The 18,339-nt window shown below is 49.9% G+C and overlaps 3 protein-coding genes across 7 annotated transcripts; all 3 read left to right on the top strand.

The window, feature by feature from the left end:
- Positions 1-2,683: 2,683 nt before the first annotated feature.
- Positions 2,684-3,397, top strand: LOC131665761 (mitochondrial inner membrane protease subunit 2-like). The gene is made up of 2 exons (XM_058937870.1): positions 2,684-3,121; positions 3,197-3,397. Exons 1-2 carry the CDS (start codon positions 2,816-2,818, stop codon positions 3,395-3,397), a joined length of 507 nt encoding a protein of 168 aa, XP_058793853.1. The 5' UTR covers positions 2,684-2,815.
- A 12-nt stretch (positions 3,398-3,409) lies between these two features.
- On the top strand, positions 3,410-6,798 carry LOC131665760 (KICSTOR complex protein ITFG2-like). 2 transcript variants are annotated; one of them, XM_058937869.1, is made up of 6 exons: positions 3,410-3,556; positions 3,637-3,712; positions 3,779-3,862; positions 3,973-4,915; positions 6,279-6,513; positions 6,595-6,798. In XM_058937869.1, exons 1-6 carry the CDS (start codon positions 3,410-3,412, stop codon positions 6,772-6,774), a joined length of 1,665 nt encoding a protein of 554 aa, XP_058793852.1. In that variant the 3' UTR covers positions 6,775-6,798. The 2 variants fall into 2 exon arrangements, with proteins under 2 accessions (XP_058793852.1, XP_058793851.1); XM_058937868.1 differs by having other exon boundaries at positions 3,637-3,862.
- A 1,272-nt stretch (positions 6,799-8,070) lies between these two features.
- On the top strand, positions 8,071-18,108 carry LOC131665788 (homeobox protein OTX1 A-like). 4 transcript variants are annotated; one of them, XM_058937907.1, is made up of 5 exons: positions 8,071-8,252; positions 12,225-12,333; positions 14,352-14,698; positions 14,801-14,955; positions 16,569-18,108. In XM_058937907.1, the coding sequence occupies exons 3-5, from the start codon at positions 14,464-14,466 to the stop codon at positions 17,517-17,519; spliced, it is 1,341 nt and encodes a 446-aa protein (XP_058793890.1). In that variant the 5' UTR covers positions 8,071-8,252; positions 12,225-12,333; positions 14,352-14,463; the 3' UTR covers positions 17,520-18,108. The 4 variants fall into 4 exon arrangements, with proteins under 4 accessions (XP_058793890.1, XP_058793891.1, XP_058793888.1 ...); XM_058937905.1 differs by lacking the exon at positions 8,071-8,252 and adding an exon at positions 9,946-10,649; XM_058937908.1 differs by lacking the exon at positions 12,225-12,333.
- The last annotated feature ends 231 nt before the right edge of the window (positions 18,109-18,339 follow it).

Below are 18,339 nucleotides of genomic sequence, written 5' to 3'. Positions count from 1 at the left end.
GTGGATATGATTCTCTCTATTTACATACGTTCGAATAGAAAAGAAATTTGTGACGGTTGAATGTGAAGTGAGAGTGAGACGTGAGCTGAGGTGCAATAGGTAGAATCAAGAATGGATAACAATGATCATGATGTTTTCAACCCATTCGTCGAAGACAGACAAAATCAAGGTGCATAAAAAAATCTTATTTACATATTTACTACATTTAAGTTTAAAAATTTTATTGTTGTAGTAGCAATTCAAAGTTTATTTAAATCATTGGACGATGTTGAATATTTGCCTGTTAAATTGTAAATGATTGAAATAAGCAATGACCTTTTAATAAATACCATCAGAACGTAATTTGCATTGTTTAATTTATCAGTAGTTCTTATTTCCTATTTATTTTTCTTATTATAATATTGTTTCCATATATTTATAAGCACTTTATTCTTTTTTTTAATTAAAACAACCATCGATTATTCATTTGATTAATCGATTATTTTCAAATAAAATTGATTATCAAGAATCGATTATTTTGGTAATTCGATTATTAGGAATCGAATACTTTTTCGAATAATCGAACATCACTAATGAGAAGCATCTAAGACAAGTATTATGAACCATCAAATTTCACTAACGAATCCAATTGGTAACACCGGAATTCAACTCCGCTCGATCCTGACCAACCTCTATATCTCTATGTTAACTCCGATATGTAAACCTCGATAAACGCTAACCTTAAATCTTATTGAGATTGAGAGTAATGACTAGACTCAGCAGTGGTTACGCTTGCTTAAAATGCAGCTAAACGCTTACCTATATGCTGGCAAACAACAACCATATACACTGTTTTCGTCGCTTTGGTCGCTTGGGTTGCTACGGCTCATCGTTTACAAAACTCGCAGAAAAATCGAATTTACAACGTGAATTTTTTATTCAATAATTATAAATCATTATCGTCAGTAATGTTTTAAGCATTAATAAGTAGGGTAAACATTGTATAAATTAATGTATTATGTACAATAATCCTATAATTGGTTAACTGTAACAAAATTAGTGGAAAGGTTTAATTTAACATAGGTTGATATAAGAATCGACTGACAATTTTCTGACATCATTCAGAATAAATAACATACGAAAACGGTATATTATACATTAAATTAAAAGATTAAAGATGTTGCAAAGTAAATGAAACTTTTCATGGATGTTTCATTTTATTTTTTTCTTTAAGAGTAATAATATTATTGACACAACTACAATAGAGATTTATTATCTTTAAATGAAATATCAAAATTCATGTATCTATAAGCTTATCTGTTGCTGCAACTTGGAAACAATTGGGAGAGCTTATTTCAGAAGTATCTAATACTAATTCACACATATAGAAAATGATAAGAAAGGTTGAACATATTTTTGATCATTATAAGAAAAAATTCACAAAGTTAATATATTTACTTTATTGTCAAAATTCTTTCTAATATGAAAAAAGTTTTCAAATTTTTAAAAGTAGTGAAATCTATCTAAAAACGGGACGTATGCTGATATTTACTTTCAGATATTTTACATAACTTATTAATTAATAAATTTACTGTATAACTAATCAAATAGACAGTCATTATATTTATAAATAACTTTTTGTATCGAATTGGCTTAAATATTGTTTTAAAAATTTTGAAAGTATGATAATTATATGACAATTACAATGTTGGAATACATGGAGTTTTAGAATTAATGATAAAATAAAAATAATATGGTACAACGTTTTAAGTAATTTATAGATTAAAATACTTGTAACTAATAATTTATATAAATTTTAGATAACTTTCCGAGCCTCAAATGTATAGTACTTGCAAAGCAACGAAAAGAGCGAACGTATACGGTTGCTGTTTGTTTGCCAAGGTAACTCCTGAGCCTAAAATGAGTAACAAGCATCTATATATATATATTCTCTATTCGTTGTACGTAATATATATTTTTTCTTTTTTTTTATTAATATTTACCGCGCGCGAAGCACCGCTTGCAAACTTATGGTATATATTTTTTCAATTATAGGTTTTTATACATATGTAAAACTTAATATATAGTATAAATAAAGCCATCGCAGTACATCCCCTTGCACAAATAAAGAATACATTTGAATCAAGTATCGCAGCGAGCAGCTTCTTTGGTTTTGTCGTTGGTTAACACGTTTCTTACAATACTTTATGAGCGGATCAACTGCGATATATATATGAGCAATCCATAAACCGTAAATACGGTAAGGTAGGTGCATTCTGTCATTTTAATTAGGGTACGTTTTCATATCGGAGGAGGAAGTTGCGGTCGATGAACATGCTACAATAACCGGTTGCTGACTTGCTACCTTTATACTGGCAAATGTGCATTATACATGTTCAATGTTGGATCATTTATTTAAGTTATTACCTTTGTACAATTAAAATAAATAATTAAAACAAATGTTTAATTAATTTGAATAAATGATACTAATTTGGCTTAAGTAAGTTTAGCGCGACAAGGGGACGGAGAGAAAACCGTTGTCATTAAAATACAATTGTAAGCAACTGATCGTTGTAAATTAATTTTTTGATCGATGGCGTGGTCGAAGGAAACATCTCCTTTCCCCCACTACTATCATTTTTTAGTTGTGATTGCTATCACTCGCTACAATGTAGTTATAGTGCACTTTGTATGTTGCAAGTTGCCTCCATGAAAACGCTTCCTTAGAGTGTTATTAATATTCAGGTTATGTTTTGGATTGAGTTACATTGAAAAAAAATTGCAAGTTGGTCAAAACGCAACCTTACAAAAAATAATTATTAATAATATAAAATTAATGGGGTTGTCGTTTACATTCCGTAGTATCTTATTAGGCGTGCCAGTCGGTTACATTTTTTTCAATCAAGTCGGTTGTATCGTTCGAGTGGAAGGTTCTTCAATGCAACCAACATTGAATCCTGATTTAGAAAAAATTGATTGGGTATTTCTAAATCGCTGGGCTGTGAGAGATAGAAGTATCAGTAGAGGAGACATAGTAGCTTTTAAATCGCCGAAATATCCGTACCAGAAACTCATTAAACGCGTTATTGGGCTGTCTGGTGACGTGATTTACACTCTTGGCTATAGGAAAGAAATTCTTGAAGTGAATAGATGTTTTTGAAAACACCTTGTTGAGTTGTAATAACATTCAAATTAATATGTCAAATTTTGATGCAAGGTACCTGAGAAGCAATGCTGGGTGGAAGGTGATCACACTGGAAAATCATTGGACTCAAATACATTTGGCCCTATACCCCTTGAAATAATAACGGAAAAGGCTACACACATTGTTTGGCCTCCTAGTCGATGGCAGAGTCTGGAAAATAACATACCGGATAACAGGATACCTATAAATTATTCACATGCAATTGCAGCTTAATAATCTACAAATATGAGGGCAGTGTGTTTTGTCAAGCGGCTGCAGTGGGATGTGCCTGGTACTTTGCTTAGACATGGCTTGATAATTGGGGACGTAAATAATGATGGGGATAATGAGTTGGTAGTTGGAACAGCAGAAGGAGATTTGTACATATTTAAGGTAAGAAGATAATTTGTACAAAATGTTCATCCATAAAGTTTCTATCTTTTGAAATATAATTATGAAATTGATTAATACAGGGCATGGAGCTTTGGCAAAAGATAAGTGGTCTAGGCTTGATAACATGTGTTACAATTGGTGATGTATTCAATTATGGTAGAAATGCTCTAATTGTCGTGTCAGGAGATGGTTGGGTGTATATTTATTATAGTCCTTGTTTAGTCCATCCAAGCCTACAAACATTGCAATCTGAGACTGGTAATGACAACTGCGACATTTCAGATCCAATTCGGAAGCTCAAGGGTGGTGAGTGATTATTTTCTCTAATTTTACTTTAATTTTTCAATTTCAATTGTTAAGTTTAAATGACAGTTTAGTTTAAAATACACAGCTGTAATGATATTTAACAATCCTAGGTAATGCCAGTGTAACAAACAGTCAGGCAGATTTAAATATTTTGAATTATAAAGCAAGTCAAAGTAAGCCAGATAATTCCTTAGGCAAGATGGAGTGTGTTCATACTCAAAGAATACCGACAAATACCAAAGTAGTGTTAATTGCGGATGTGGATAAAGATGGTGCAAATGAATTGATAATAGGCCTTACTGATAGAGTGGTAAGATCATACAGATGGTCTAGTAATGCAGATTTAGGTACAGGAAAGCTAGTGGGGCTAAATAAGTGGGAGTGTGCAAATCAAATAGGAACTGTTACGTTGCAAGATGATGCTGACGGCACACCAACATTATTGGTTGCACAGCCAGGTGGTACTTTTATGAGAATAAAGTGTAACGTTGATGATTGCCAAGCAGAAGATGACTGTTTCGACAATAACAGCGAAGTTGCGGCCAGCTGCGTAGATTATCAGACCTTAGGTATCTCTAGAATGCGAAATCCAAATATTTCAACAGAAATATTAGGAAATCTAACACCAAAGCTAACATACTTTCCGCTAAAAAATAGTATCAGATTTGTAAAAGCTAATGACAATGTATACAGATCGCCATTTTCGAATGACTTTCAAGATAAATACGCAACGATGAATGTAACAAATAGAAAAAATGATCAGCCTGATACTGATCAAGTTGATGGTAATTTACTTGGAAGGAATACAGTTTATAGGGAATACGAGACCGACAAAACCGACAGACTCGAGTTTCATTCGTCTTATGGATCATTAGCCGTTAGAGCTGACATTGTTGCTAAATTGGATCGTTTGACACTAGAAAACCAAGAAAAAATGAATGATTCAGAATTGAAGGTCAAAGATAACAATAAATCTTGGTCGAGTGGCAAATCGTACGCTTTGGCCACTCTCGATGGTACCATAATGCTAGTCAAGGATGAAATTATCTTGTGGTACGAACTTTCAAATTTTTCTCTTGTACATATAGATTTTCTTTACTAAAAACTGTCAATACTAAAATAATTATCCACAGTCGCACGCGTTTTTAGCTACTCATTGTAGAAAGTTTTATTTTTTAGTCACATCTTTTTTCCACTCTTCCCTTTGTTTAAGTATTCTTTTATTGAAATTAATAATAAGTAGCTTTTTCTCTTTCAAGCAATTAATCTCTCATTGGAGTAATAAACATGATCATAAAAAATGTACGCGGTTGCTTGTAGAGTCTGGATATTAAAACGTTTCTTGTTTTTAATGAAGCATGCTAACTTTTACGGTTTTATTTGTCTTCCCAGCTATTAAATTTGTCTGCCAGCCGAAAAAACATCGACAGTTAGACGTATTTTCATAATATAATGTCTTAAATATATAAATCTGCTGCAAGTGTGAGCGTCGCGTTAAGCAAATTATATTATCTTTATTTATACACTGCGTCTTTATAATAAAGTATAGAGAATGAAAATAGATTCTTGAGAGAAGGTCGCAGATAGATTGTATAGTTACGATGTATATCGAGTTGCAGGCGCTTGTAACGCAGGTCGTATTAATTTGCATGCGTTTAAGCGTTATATCGAGGTCCCAAGAAAAACCAGGAAAAACAATAGAGCGGGCAAGAGGAAAGTGCCGAATGGACATGAAAAAGTTGGTTGTACGAATACTACAAAGGAGGGATGATTGTAACCATAATGGAAGTAGGTCAGAATCCGAGCAAGAAAATGCGAAAACAGTGGGACACCGTTTTTCAAAGGCTGTGAGGAGCAGCTCGCAGATAAAGATCTTGGGATAATCCGAGGTAGACAGGCAGATGTCTCGACAGAAACTTGTCAGCGAACTTGCAATTTGGCGCGTGAAAGCCATTGATGAAGCGAGTTAATAATGCGGCGATTTGTAGGTTTGCCGGAGAGAGAAGGGGGCAGCAATTGTTCACTGGAGGAAGAAATGAACCGCTAGAAGCTTGAACAAGATGGGTCTAGGATTAGCTGTAGCCCGCGGCGCTTGAAAATCACTTGCACGCGCGTCGGGTCACGAATTGCCGATCGTTAGGTCGAGATAAGTTTACCACGACAGGGAGAGAGAGAGAGAGAGAGAGGCCGAGAGTGCGAAAGAGAGAGACAGAGTGCGAGAAAGAGAGAGAGAGAGAGAGAGAGAGAGAGAGAGAGAGAGAGAGAGAGAGAGAGAGAGAGAGAGACAGACAGAGAGACAGACAGAGACAGAGAGACAGAGAGCGGTGTCATCGGATTCGTTGAGCCGCGCGCAGCACTCGACTCAAAAATGCAAAAATGCGATAGTAAGTCCAACGATTGCTCATGTGTTTGGCAGGGCGATGCAGGTGGACCACCACATATCGGGTCTGTGCGCCCTTGATGTGACTGGCGACGAAGCCGACGAGATCATCGTCTGCACCTGGGACGGGCAGACTTACATTCTCGACCAACAGAGAAACAGCGTGAGATTTCAATTTGAGGAGCCGGTGCGGGCCTTCTGCGCCGGTATGTACAGCATCACGCCGGGAGACAGCTCGCCGTCTCTCGTTTATAACAACTTTGCCAACAAGGTAAGCGCAAGAAAAGGATCGCTGTCCAACCATCGGCCAGCTCCCGTCGCGTACTCACTTGTCCGTCTATGCTGCGTACAGATCTTCCTGTATTACGAGGTGCGTCTCCCGAGCCTCGTGGTGACGGCACTCAATCCCGAGGAATGGCTGCACGAGGCTGAACAACGCTTGCTCGATGGTACTTTGAAGGAGAGCAGCGACGAGCGAGAGCTCCGGCTGAAACGGCTCACAGACTGGCTTTTGTACGGTTTTTGTACCTGACCTCGCACGACAATAAAACTTTTTCTGCCAGCCTTAGTACAACGACTCTATTCTCTGCTCGCGCCTGTACGCGCGCGTACGCCCTCACCCTGTAGTCCTGCTTGCGTGCAACGCCATTGAGTTGTTCTCGCGTATGCATGTTCGCCGCGCATCAATTTCATTGGCTCCAGCTTCCGCTGCCGTGCTTTGCTTGCAACCACTTTCTTTGCGCCCGTCGAGATGGGGTCGCTGTATCACGGCCCTCGGCAGTGCAGGCTGCCGCGCGATTACTTCGTTGCGGCGATCGACGACTAGGCGATTGCGGCCAGCTGAGCATTTATCCGACAACTTGCCTGCCAGCGCGAAAAGTGCCGAGTTGCCGGGGAAAGGCGCTGAATAGAGCTGCGCGTGTAACCTGCTAGCAAGGGAGTTACAGGTATAAATATTTTCAGGGCTTTGTCGACGTGCCTTTTTGGTGATGAACGCCCGGGGAGTAGTGTGTCAAACTTTAGTGTGCCTTTCTCCCCGGCCATGGGCGGTTTCACGTGTGATGCGTGCATAATGCCTGCAACGCAAACACAAGTAGACAAACTCTCAACGAGTCGATTCGTTTATTAGTTGCAAGTCGACGCGCCGGCGAGCCAGTAGCGGCAGGCGTATCTCGCGGAGACGAGTCAGAGGTGCGAGATGGCCAGAAGTCGATAATGATCACTCGGTAACGAGAAATCTGGTTGTGATGGAGCTGTGACGCGCTGACTGGCTGTAGCCGAGCGCCTGCCGCCAGACGTTAATCCGCAGAGCATCTAATTGGACCGCTCATATGGCATTCCTGAGGTGTCAGAAAGGGCCTACCTACCTACCTATCTACCTACCTACCTACCAACCTACCTACCTACCTACCTACCAATACCTACCAATACCTACCACCTACGCCGCACCGCTCTCCGACGGGCCCAACCGCGAGTGCGACAGCCGCAGCGACAGCTCTTTGGCTCTTTGGGTGTCGAGTGACAGTTTGGAGAGCGAGATAGCGTCGTCTCTCCCGCTCTAATCCCCGACTGGCTGGGCTCGCGCTCGCTCGCCGGCTAAAGGAAAAAACGGAAAAAACGAGCCGGAGAAAAAAGAGAAAACGAGAAAAAAGATAAAGAGGCAAGTCCTCTGGGCAAAAAAATGCTAATGGAGCTAGGGGCGGCGTCGCGGCGCCGAGGGTCCGCCTCCCGCGACCAATCCACTCGCGGCTCGGCGGCCATATCGCTCGACGGCGCGCGAACGCGGAGGCAGGCTGCGCGCCGCGCACGCACACACGCGCGGCTTCGATCGGCAGTCGCTATCGCACGCCGCTCGCGCTCGCACCTCGTCGCGTCGCTCGCGCCGTCGACCTGCACGCCTGTGGACCTGAACGCAAGCATGGGGCGCCCGAGTGGTGCGCGAGCCGCGTAGCCGGCGCGGCGACCAGCGCCCGTCGTCTGCTGCTGCTGCCGCCGCCGCTGCTGCTGCTGGTGAGTAGGCGCGGGCGGTCTGCGGTCAGTGCTGCGCGGACCGGGGCCGCGGGGGGCAACCGCGCAGCTGCCGCGCGCGGGCCCCCCGGCCCGAGGCGATAATCGCCTGCTTTGTCGCGCTCGTCCAGCGGCCTGCCTCAATTAGCGTAGCCTGGAGTGTCCTCTCGGCGCGTCCTTGCCCACGCCCGCATTCCTGCGCATTGTCGCGGCCGAACGACCTTACGCGCGGTAGCTGCTTGTCTGCGCGCCGCCGCTCCCGGATTATAATGAGCTCTCTGGCTCGCGGCCAAACGGGTTTCGGCGCGCTGCTGCTTCTGACGCGCTTTCATATTCCGCTCTCCTCTCTCTCTCACTCTCTCTCTCAAATTTTATTTACAGAAATTGGGCCCCTGGAATGCTCGGCCGCCGGCCGCTGCCCGCCTCCTCGCCCATTTTTCAGCGCTGCGATCCGGATATTTATAGGTCGAGCGCGTCGCTACCGAATCGAACCGGTCGCCGGCCGCGATCGGCGATCGGCGACCGGCTACCGGCCCGGGATTAAGCTGCGCGCGCCCTATCTGCATCTCCGAGGACGGGACCCCCGCGACGCCGCCCACCCCTGTGTCGTACCCCTAGCCGATTTCCGCCGCACGTGCCCCTCGCCAGCTCCTTGTTTGCGCTCGCTATCTGGAAGCTCCGAGTGCTGCTCGTTTTGCGGTCGTTTGTCGCGCTCTTGCAGCTGCGCCGACTCGCCTCCGGTTATTAGCTGCTGACGCCTTGATACCCGTATCGATGCACACTCGACACCCCCTCGACGCGCCCCTAATTGCCGCGCTCGCGCCTTCGCGCCTTCGCGCCTTCGCACCTTCGCGCCTCCACGCCCGCCCGTCTATCGCATCTCGGATCTCGATCTGGCGCGCTTTTGCAGCGCGACCGACATCGACTCTCGCGCCTCGGTCTCCAGCTCCTTTCCACTTTCTGGAATTCCCTCGTCGTAAACAAATATCGACGCGGAGCCAAGCCACCGCCGCGGCCGTAACTCATCCGTGGGCGGGATTCGTGCCGAGCTATTCGTAAGCAGCGGGGAATTCGAATGCGCTGCCTGCCGGATACGGGCGCTTCTGCTGGCGCGTCCTCGTTGCGCTGCGGCATGCGCGGTCGGCCGTCGCTCGACCACGCCGCCGACAACAACAACAAGTCGGAGCTCCACGCCGAAATGTTTACAAAACAGGCGGCCGAGTGCCGGGGCAACCCCGCTCCCAGCAGTCGGCGATGGTCGCTCGCCGACCCATTCGATTAACACATCAGCTTAGCGGCTCGCCCAGCGGCCTCTCGACTAGACGCACAGCGTCTACTTTTCAGCGGTCTCGAATGTAATCCCGCGCGCGCGCGCTCACCCGACGAATCACGAGCAACGCACGCGAGGACAAATTATCCGGGCTACCGGCGACCAGCCGCTGACGCGATAAAGCTCGTATGCTCGCCACTTCATTGGCCCGATCTGCCTTTTAATCCGCCCGCCTCTGCTCGCGCTCAGATCGCGGTTGTTTGCTCGGCTAATTTCCGGCTTTCCGCCGAGCTGCTCCGCCGTCGGACGAGTGCGGCGGCCGACAATGCCCGAGCAAGCTACAGAATGCGCGCGGAATCTGCAGCGCTGTCCTTGGCCGTCATACATATATTTATACTCGAGGCGCGGCGGCGGCGGCGGCGGCGGCGGCGGCGGCAGCGGCAGCGGCGGCAGCGGCAGCGGCCGAGTTGACGCACAGGAATCCTTTGGACTCGCTCCTGTGTCCGAGGGTGCGCGAATAAAAGCAAAAGGCCAAATGGAGCTGGAAGGACCGAAGCGCGGCAGAGGCGAAAGGAATCCTCGGCGATAATTTATGCGGCGCGTCTTGCTCTCTTTGGAGCGGCGATTATTGTTATTGGGACTGTCGAGGCTGCGCGGCTATGCTCGCGCAGCCATTCGACACTCGATATATGGCTCGAGCGCGAGCTCGCACCGCAGCCGAGCGGCCAGCTCTAATGATGATCTACGGCCGGCTACCGTGTGCGCGGAAAAAGAGACGATAACGAGAGCGCGGGAAAGCGGGCGGAGTCTGCGCCGCAGCGTTTTGGGCCCGAGAGGCCGAGGGGGGCGAGGGAGGGCGAGGGAGAGCGCGCGAGGGAGCGGGGGTGCTTCTGGCGCTGCCGAGGTACCCCCACCCCTGGCGGAGCTCTCGGCCGAGCCCGAGCTCGTCAGGGGAGCGTAGGGCCCGCGCGCACTTAGTTCCGCGGCACTGCTCCGTCCGTGCTCTTCGCATCGTCGCTCGCTCTGCTACGACGCAGCGCCAAAGTTCAGTGCGCGAATCGCCGAGTGCTGCCCGCCGACTGGCCTTGTGCTGGTGCGCGTGCCATCCTAGGATACACCTCGCCCGTCCAGTAAGTGTTGCGTGGGCCGGCGCAAGTGGCCCGCCAGGCGTGTCTCGGTGAACGGCGCCGAACAGCAGAACGCACTCGAGCGGCACGAGGGGATGAGAGTCAAGTGTTTTCACAAATTAACTTATCTGCGGCGCACGCACTGGCGCGCGCACGTGACCGGCGACCCACGCTCTCGCCGCCCGCTCGTGTTTACTTTGCTTCGCACGCGCGCGCACACGCCTGCCGCACTATTTGTTTATCCAGCCGAGCAAAATCGCGTCGCGCGCGTCCTTCCGCCGATCGATAGCCGCGTGTGCACGCCTGGCTCCTTTGCTCCTTTCGCGCGGGCACGTCTCGCGGCGAGAAAGCCCTTCCGGGAAACCAGTGCTACGCGCGCGAGCCGACGGCGCGCCGACGAGCGCCGACGAGCGCCGACGAGCGCCGACGAGCGCCTCGCCCGGGGCTGCCAGTTGGCCTCTGCTCGTCGGCGAACGTGAGTGTTTTGACGGGTTCCATTTCCCCAGCGACCACCGCGGAAAATTGATTTTCGTCGAGAGCCCATTGATACATCAAACGCTCGCTCGCTCGCCCGGCCGTCGGACGGCTCTCCTCTCTGTGCCGGTGCTGCTGCTGTTGTTGCGCCTAATTGCCGAGTCATTATTACCACTTGGCGGGCGTCTGGCTTGCTCGGGCCCTCGCCCGTCGCGACCGTCGACAGTCCATTAGCCGCCGTTCTGATGGTCCGCGTGGCTTGATTGAAATGCGACTCGCCTCTTTCGGGCGCCACTGTCTCGCTCTCCTTTGCTGTCTGCGCCAATAGCACAGCCGCCAGCTCTGCCCACTCTGATTGTCGTCCACGCCGCGGCTGCTATACTCGATCGCGCGCAAACGCGGCTCGACTCGCCTTCCGTCGCTTCGCGTTCACTGCGAGTTCACTGCGCGTTCGCGCCGAGCAAATTCCATGCGGATAGGTGCTTTTGTGACTTCCGACTTGACCATTTCGAAACGCCTGTATTATTCTTGGCGTCAACCTTCTTTCATTCTTTCGTCGCACACTGCTCTAATCCATCACCAAGAGAACATGCGGTTTTTGCTCTTTCGATTTTTGATATTTCCTCGATGATTCCGTCGCTACTTGGATCCTGGCAAAGCTGTAGCGAGACTGCGCGAAAAACTCCTAGCTACAAATGCTGACGCCTTTCCTGACACTTATGTGTTGTTAGCCCAGCAACGGATTGCGAGCGGATAGTAAATCAAAATAAGGCTTCCGGCGAGGCTGACGTTTCCATTTGAATCTAGATCAAGCATATCTTTTTTGGTTTGCCGTCTATTCTGAAAGACCGTGAAGGATTCACGACATTTTTTACATTAGCTGCTGGCAAGAATCAACCAGTAATTGCTTGCCTTACAAATAATGGCTTCTTGAAAAACTTGTCAACAATTAATGTTCCCACCTAAAGAGTGTCGACTAATCGCTTCTGCAGTAATCTGCGCACCGTTGTCTCTACGCGCAATACATAAATAATTCAGAAATGTTTGTTAGACGTTAGTTGGTGTATGCTTTTATTTTTATTTTTTATTTTTTATTTTTTTTAGACAGATAAACGCATAACCAACAGCTATAAAGCAGCGTTGGACTTTGAATTTTTTCGCGATTAAACGGCTGCACAGTGAACATGAAGATTCATATGGTGGCAGGTATTTGGTAAGTTTTTTACGTAGCCACTATTTCTCATTGAAGGTATTACGCGACAACTTTTTTTGTTTAACGCGTATCCGTTCAAGTGTATGACAACATCAAAGGTCCCTCTGCGCGTATACACCAACCTTTTGAAAATATGTGTAAAAGGGATAGTTGTGGTTGGTCTATGGAGGCCATAAACAGAATAACTCGTTAACGTATCGTGGGCGGATCTGCCAAGCTCCTCAAAAAGTATTACGACGGATTAACGTCCTGTCGGAACAATATCTAATAGTCGGTCATTAGATATAGATCTGAGCGTGCAGCAGTTCATCATTTTATACATATACAGGCATAATATTTTCTGACAAGGTCGTTTTTTGTCTCTATGGAACAGGTACAACAATCCCTCTTACGTATATATGTGGAGAAGGCAAAAACAGCACATTTTGTGAAAGTATCAAAAATTTGGCCCGCTGCTTTCGCCGGAAGCAAGTAAAGTAACGCTTGAAAAAGTATATGATTTCATCCTTTCCAACTGTGAACTTGACGGCATTGATGCCATTGATTATTTGGCAATAATTTCGAAGATTTCATCGCAACTTCTACTGATCAGTTGGGCTACACAATTGAAAGTCAATGTTTCTGATAAAAAGTGAATTAATTTATAAATATTATTTAGTAATGATATATATAATTGAAACGATGCGATTGTACAATACTAAATTATCGAATCACTTGCTTTTGTCCGTGTCGTTATGTTATTATACATATCAAAGGTGGGTATGTATAAATAGGCAGCTTGATGCGATATATACGACAATTTGTATAAAAAGTAATGCACTGATCTAATGAGTAAAATTGTAATTTTTATTATCGTTAGAGCTTCCGAACTTGTTTCTTCGTATCGCAGTTGGATAGTGATCGAAAACGAAAATTCGCGAACGGGAAAGTTGACCAAACCTATTAGTTTTCGGTATTCTGACATTGTAAACTAGATTGTTCGGCGATTCTCCTGAAGGTTTTCGCACTAGCGCTTTCAATCGGTCTTTTCACGCGTTAAAATAATGTTAAAAAGAGATCTACGACTACACTTTTTGCCGCTTGGACCCAGCGGTATAGTGTATTATTAAGGGCGAAAATTCTTTCCGGTGCTGTATCTGCTGTCATGTATTGAACCACACAGAAAACATGTTCTAACGGTTTTTAGCTAAGTCTTGCGATAAAGTTGATAGCACCATCGTATTTTACGCAAAAAGTAGATCGACAAAGTGTATCGCATTTTTGAAAATATCTCTTGTATTCCTTAATATAGCCAACAAATAAAATTACATTCGATGAATGCTATCGACGTATTTTCCAGAAGAAATGCAATGGGGCTATTCACTGTAGGATAGGACCTAGATTAGAAGCGCTATAAGCGAACAACCCCCGAAGAAGCGCGGAAACATTTGGCTAATAACGTGAAAGTAGCGAGAAACAATAGTTGCTGCCGACCGGTCTAAATTTTCATTAATGCCAGCATTTTCCCTTTGTTACGTAGCTGGTGAGTAGCGAAAGGAAAGCAGTCGGCAGGCTTGAGCGAAAAAGAAACGGTTCAAGCCGGGGCCTCGCACACGTGCATCTATTTGATGGGAATCGCCGTACACGCGCAGACGGCCCTTAATCACGAACGAACAAATGTTTATGCTCCATTTGCTCAATTTTCGGGCACTCCGCGCATCACTCTTCGTGCAGACGCCAATGCCGTTTCTCGGCGTCAATGTAACAGCTATAAATCGTTTCTAAATTGGTCAAGCGTTGGCGAGGAAACGGAACACTCGGAAAACGACTAGTCGTAATGATCGACGATCGAGACTGCGGATAACCTGCCTGCACTCGTTAGTGCCTGCGCCTTTACACAGTCTTCGCTAATTGCATTGGGCAGAGTGCGCGCGCGCAGTAGGATTTAGATCACTATTTAGCGATGCAGCGTCAGGAGACAGAAGGGACTCGAGCGACTGGCGGAGCCGTGCTGACGGAGGCGCTTGAGCGTGTTGCAGATCGCAGAGTTGGCGGAAAGGAGCGGCAGCAGAGGCAAGGCGGTGAAGGCGGTGGAGTAGACAGCGGAGCAGTGGAAAAGTGGCGGGTGAGCTGGCTTGCCTCGCGGGCTACATGGCGGGCTACCTGAAGGCGGCGGCGGCGGCGGCCAATTCGGCCGCGGCCTCGCAGTACCACCACCAGCCGGTCTCGCACCACCCCTCGGCGGCCCACCACCACCAGCTGGGCATGCACGCCGCGGCCCACCAGGCCCACCACCCGGGTGTCGGGCCGTTCGGCCTGGCCGCGCCTCACCACCCGCACGCACACCCGCTCGACGCGCACGGACTGGTCGCGGCCTTCCCCCAAGGTGGCTATGCTCGCCCCGACCGCCCCGACCGCCCCGATCGCCCCGACCGCCCCGGCGCCTCGCTGACCGGGGCGTCGCTGCCCGCCGCTTGGCCTGTTGCAGGCATGAACCCGAGGAAGCAGCGCCGCGAGAGGACCACCTTCACCAGAGCTCAGCTGGACGTGCTCGAGGGCCTGTTCGCCAAGACGAGGTACCCGGACATCTTCATGCGCGAGGAGGTGGCCCTGAAGATCAGCCTGCCCGAGTCCCGCGTGCAGGTGAGTGCGACGTCGCAACTCTTCGCGCTGTGGCTGGCGCGCCGCGTGAACAACGTCTCATTTAGCGCGCGGCCCATCGACAGCGGGCGCGTCCTCGCCGCCCGTGGCACGGTATCTCGCGGCCGACGCTGGCGCGCTTCCCTCGTGTCTGCGCAGCGCGCCGCCGGATTTACGATATTTATGGATGCGTCCGCGTGTGCCTGCACCTATCGGCCCGCAGAAGCGTGCGAGCGGCGGCCCCTCCCCTGCATTAGAGGCTGCCGGCCGCCATTGTTCCGGGAGGCCGACGGCCGACGACGCTTTTATTGCGCGCCGATGTTAACAGCTCCATTGCGAACGCGCGCTCGAGAGCGGGGGACCAATGATTTTTTACGACCTCGCGCCTGCCTTGCTTCCTGGCTCTTTTCCTCCTTTTTCACGGGGGGAGTGTGTCATTTGTCTGGATTTGATTTTTGCCGTCGGCAAGCCTGACAAATCTCCCTCCACTCTGGCCACCGCGTCTTTTATTATTTATATACGGCAGTATTTGCGGCCAAGATGCCCGCCCCAAGTGCACCCGGCGATGGGGCATGGGCACAAGGCACGGGACACGGGGCACGGGGCACAGGGCGCGGGGCACGGGGCGCGCGTCCGCGGACCCGAGCGGTTCGGGCGGCGAGCTCGGAAAAGTTGGCTGGTCGGGCGCCGCCAAAGGCACAAAGGCCGGAAAATCGTGCGACGGCGTGGTCGTCGGCGCTGAATAGCAGCTAGAAAGGGTGTGCAGTATTCAGTGTACACAGAGGGAGAGGAGTAGCGAGCGAGGAGATATACGTGAACGTGCGTGAATAAAACGAGACGAAGAAGCGAGCGAGAGAGTTGATTTGTTCGGTGCTGCGTGCGCACGCGAGGGCTATAATCCGGGCGCGCGCCTTGCCGCACGAGAAAGTCGCGCAGCTGCGTTTCTCTTTTGCGGCGACGGCGGCACACACTTGGTGCAGCAGTAACGCCGGCCCGAGGTACGCGTATGCGCTCGGCGAGAGTATAGTAGGCGAGGAAAACCGCGTGGGGCCTCTCGCTCGTTCTACACAAGCGCGCGTTTGTCATAACACACAAAAACACGCAAGCGAGCGCGCCCGAGTCGTCGGCTCAGCTGTCAACGGCTCGACATTCGCACCTCATTCTCGATTGATGCCCGTATAATGGTGAGCGAGCGAGAGAGCGAGAGAGCGAGCGAGCGAGCAAGCAAGCGAGCTAGCGACCGACCGACCGACCGACCGAGCGATGATAAAGATAATAATAAGAATAACGACAATGCCAACAATAACAAGGACGGCTCGCTTTTAGACAGTCTCTCCGGCTCGCTCGCACCCTCGTCGCTGCTTATACTCATTGTCCGAGGATTACAGGGGCACGGCCTCGCTCGCTGCGCGATGTTTGTTGTGTCGGGGGCCGGCAGCCGTCAGCCGGGGGCAACTCCGCGCGCATCATTGTCGTGATTTAATGAAATGTTACGCCCATCCGGCCGCGATTACTTTCCCATTGCAGCCCACTCGATTAGCGCGCTCGCTCGGATGCCTCGCGCCTTTCTGCGCCGCTCGCCCGCCGAGTCTAAAGCTCCACCGGGCTGCTTGCAGGTCTGGTTCAAGAACCGCCGGGCGAAGTGCCGCCAGCAGCACCAGCAGCAGCAGCAGCAGCAGGCCCAGGCCGAGCACAAGTCCACTGGACGTGCCAGCAGTGGCAAGCCCCCGGCAAACCATAACAACAACAACAACAACGGCGCCCTGCGCCGCCCGTCGCCGTGCTCGCCGCCGCGCGCCAAGGAAGCGCCGCACTCGCCGCTGCTGTCCGGCAACAGCAACGGCGTCGTGGTGGTGCAGCAGCAGCAGCAGCAGCAGCAGCAGCAGCAGCAGCAGCAGCAGCAGCAGCAGCAACAGCAGCAGCAGCAGCAGCAGCAGCAGCAGCAGCAGCAGCCATCGCAGCCGCCGCCGCCGCCACCGCAGCCGCACCAACAGCACCAGCAGCACCAGCAACACCACCAACAGCACCAGCAACACCAGCAGCACCAGCAGCAGGCCGTGTACCCGCGGCTGGGCGCGACACCGGGCGCCGTGAGCAACGCCAGCAGCGCCCTCACCACGCCCTCGCCGCCGCTGACCCCCGGCAACGGTGCGGCCGCGGCCGGCGGCGGCGCCGCGAGCGGCTACGCCAACGCGGCCGTGCAGCTGCAGAGTCACCACTACGAGCACGGGCACTTCGGCTGGGCGGCCTCGGCGAGCCCGGGTGGACAGTGGGGCGCGCCCGGCTACCAGGGCTACCAGAGCCCGTACGGCGCGGGCGACTATTACCAGGGTGGCCACCTGCCGCAGCTGCACTCGGCCGCCGCGGCGGCTGCCTACCACCACCACAGCCAATACAACCACCATCACCACCACCACCCGCACAACATGAGCAGTCTGGCCGCGGCCGCTGCGCACCATCACCTTAGCGGCGCGGCCGCAGTGCACGGCTTCGACGCGGCGGCCGCTGCGGGCGTCGACGCCGGCGAGTACGCGCTGCCCGAGCACAAGTACCAGGCGATGGCCTAGCGGCGCCCGCCGACTTGCGCCTAGGCCGCCGTTGCGAGTCTGCCAGCCCGCAACTCCGCGGCGCGCTGCCCCCAGCGCCAGGAGGCAGCGCGCAGTGCGGCCGCCCTCGGCTCGGTCGCCGTGCCTGTACATAACTGCAGAGACTCGAGTGCCGTGGAGTGCTGTGAGTGAGTTTTAGGACAATGCGACTGCCCGTCCTCGCCTCCTTGTTTCTCGCGCTCCTTCTTGTAAATAACCGGGGCCGCCAGTTGCCACTTCCTCTCCCTCTTTTAGATAATGTGACGACGCGACGCCACTAATCCCCCTTCGCTGTATATGCGCCTCCATGCCCCGTCACTCTCATTCCGATTTGTTCTGTCGTCCTTCCTCCGTATTGTCTACGATGCGCATAGCAGATTATATATATATGTAGCGCATATGCATATATCAGGAAAAAATTGCAAATACATAGATATATATAGTTCTGTAAAAATTATATTATAGCGCGACGGCACGTGCCCGAGTGCCGTGCAGATGAATGTCGAGAGGAGGAGAGGTGTCACTTTGCCTTCTCTCGCGCACGAGTATGAATAAAGTATCGTATATATTATATTGTAATGATTGGAGTGTCTGCTTTCTTTCGACTTGCCTTCCTTGCACGTCTCGCGCGCGCTCGCCGTCACACCCCAATTGTAAAAGGAGCCGAGAGAGCAGCACGGATTCATCGAGGAGAAAACACGCTGAAAAAGGGACGACGACGGCGAGGCGTTTGGGGTGCTTTATGGCCAACTAAGCCTGCCCACCCCCTCGCTCAAGCCCCTTGCAGCGCCACTACACACGT

This window comes from Phymastichus coffea, unplaced genomic scaffold (genome assembly GCF_024137745.1).
Source record: "Phymastichus coffea isolate CEN01 unplaced genomic scaffold, Cenicafe_Pcof_1.1 PCOF00054, whole genome shotgun sequence".
In the NCBI taxonomy this organism is placed as follows: Eukaryota; Metazoa; Arthropoda; class Insecta; order Hymenoptera; family Eulophidae; genus Phymastichus; species Phymastichus coffea.
Note: the sequence above shows the minus strand (reverse complement) of the source record. Positions and strands in the feature narration are given on the sequence as shown.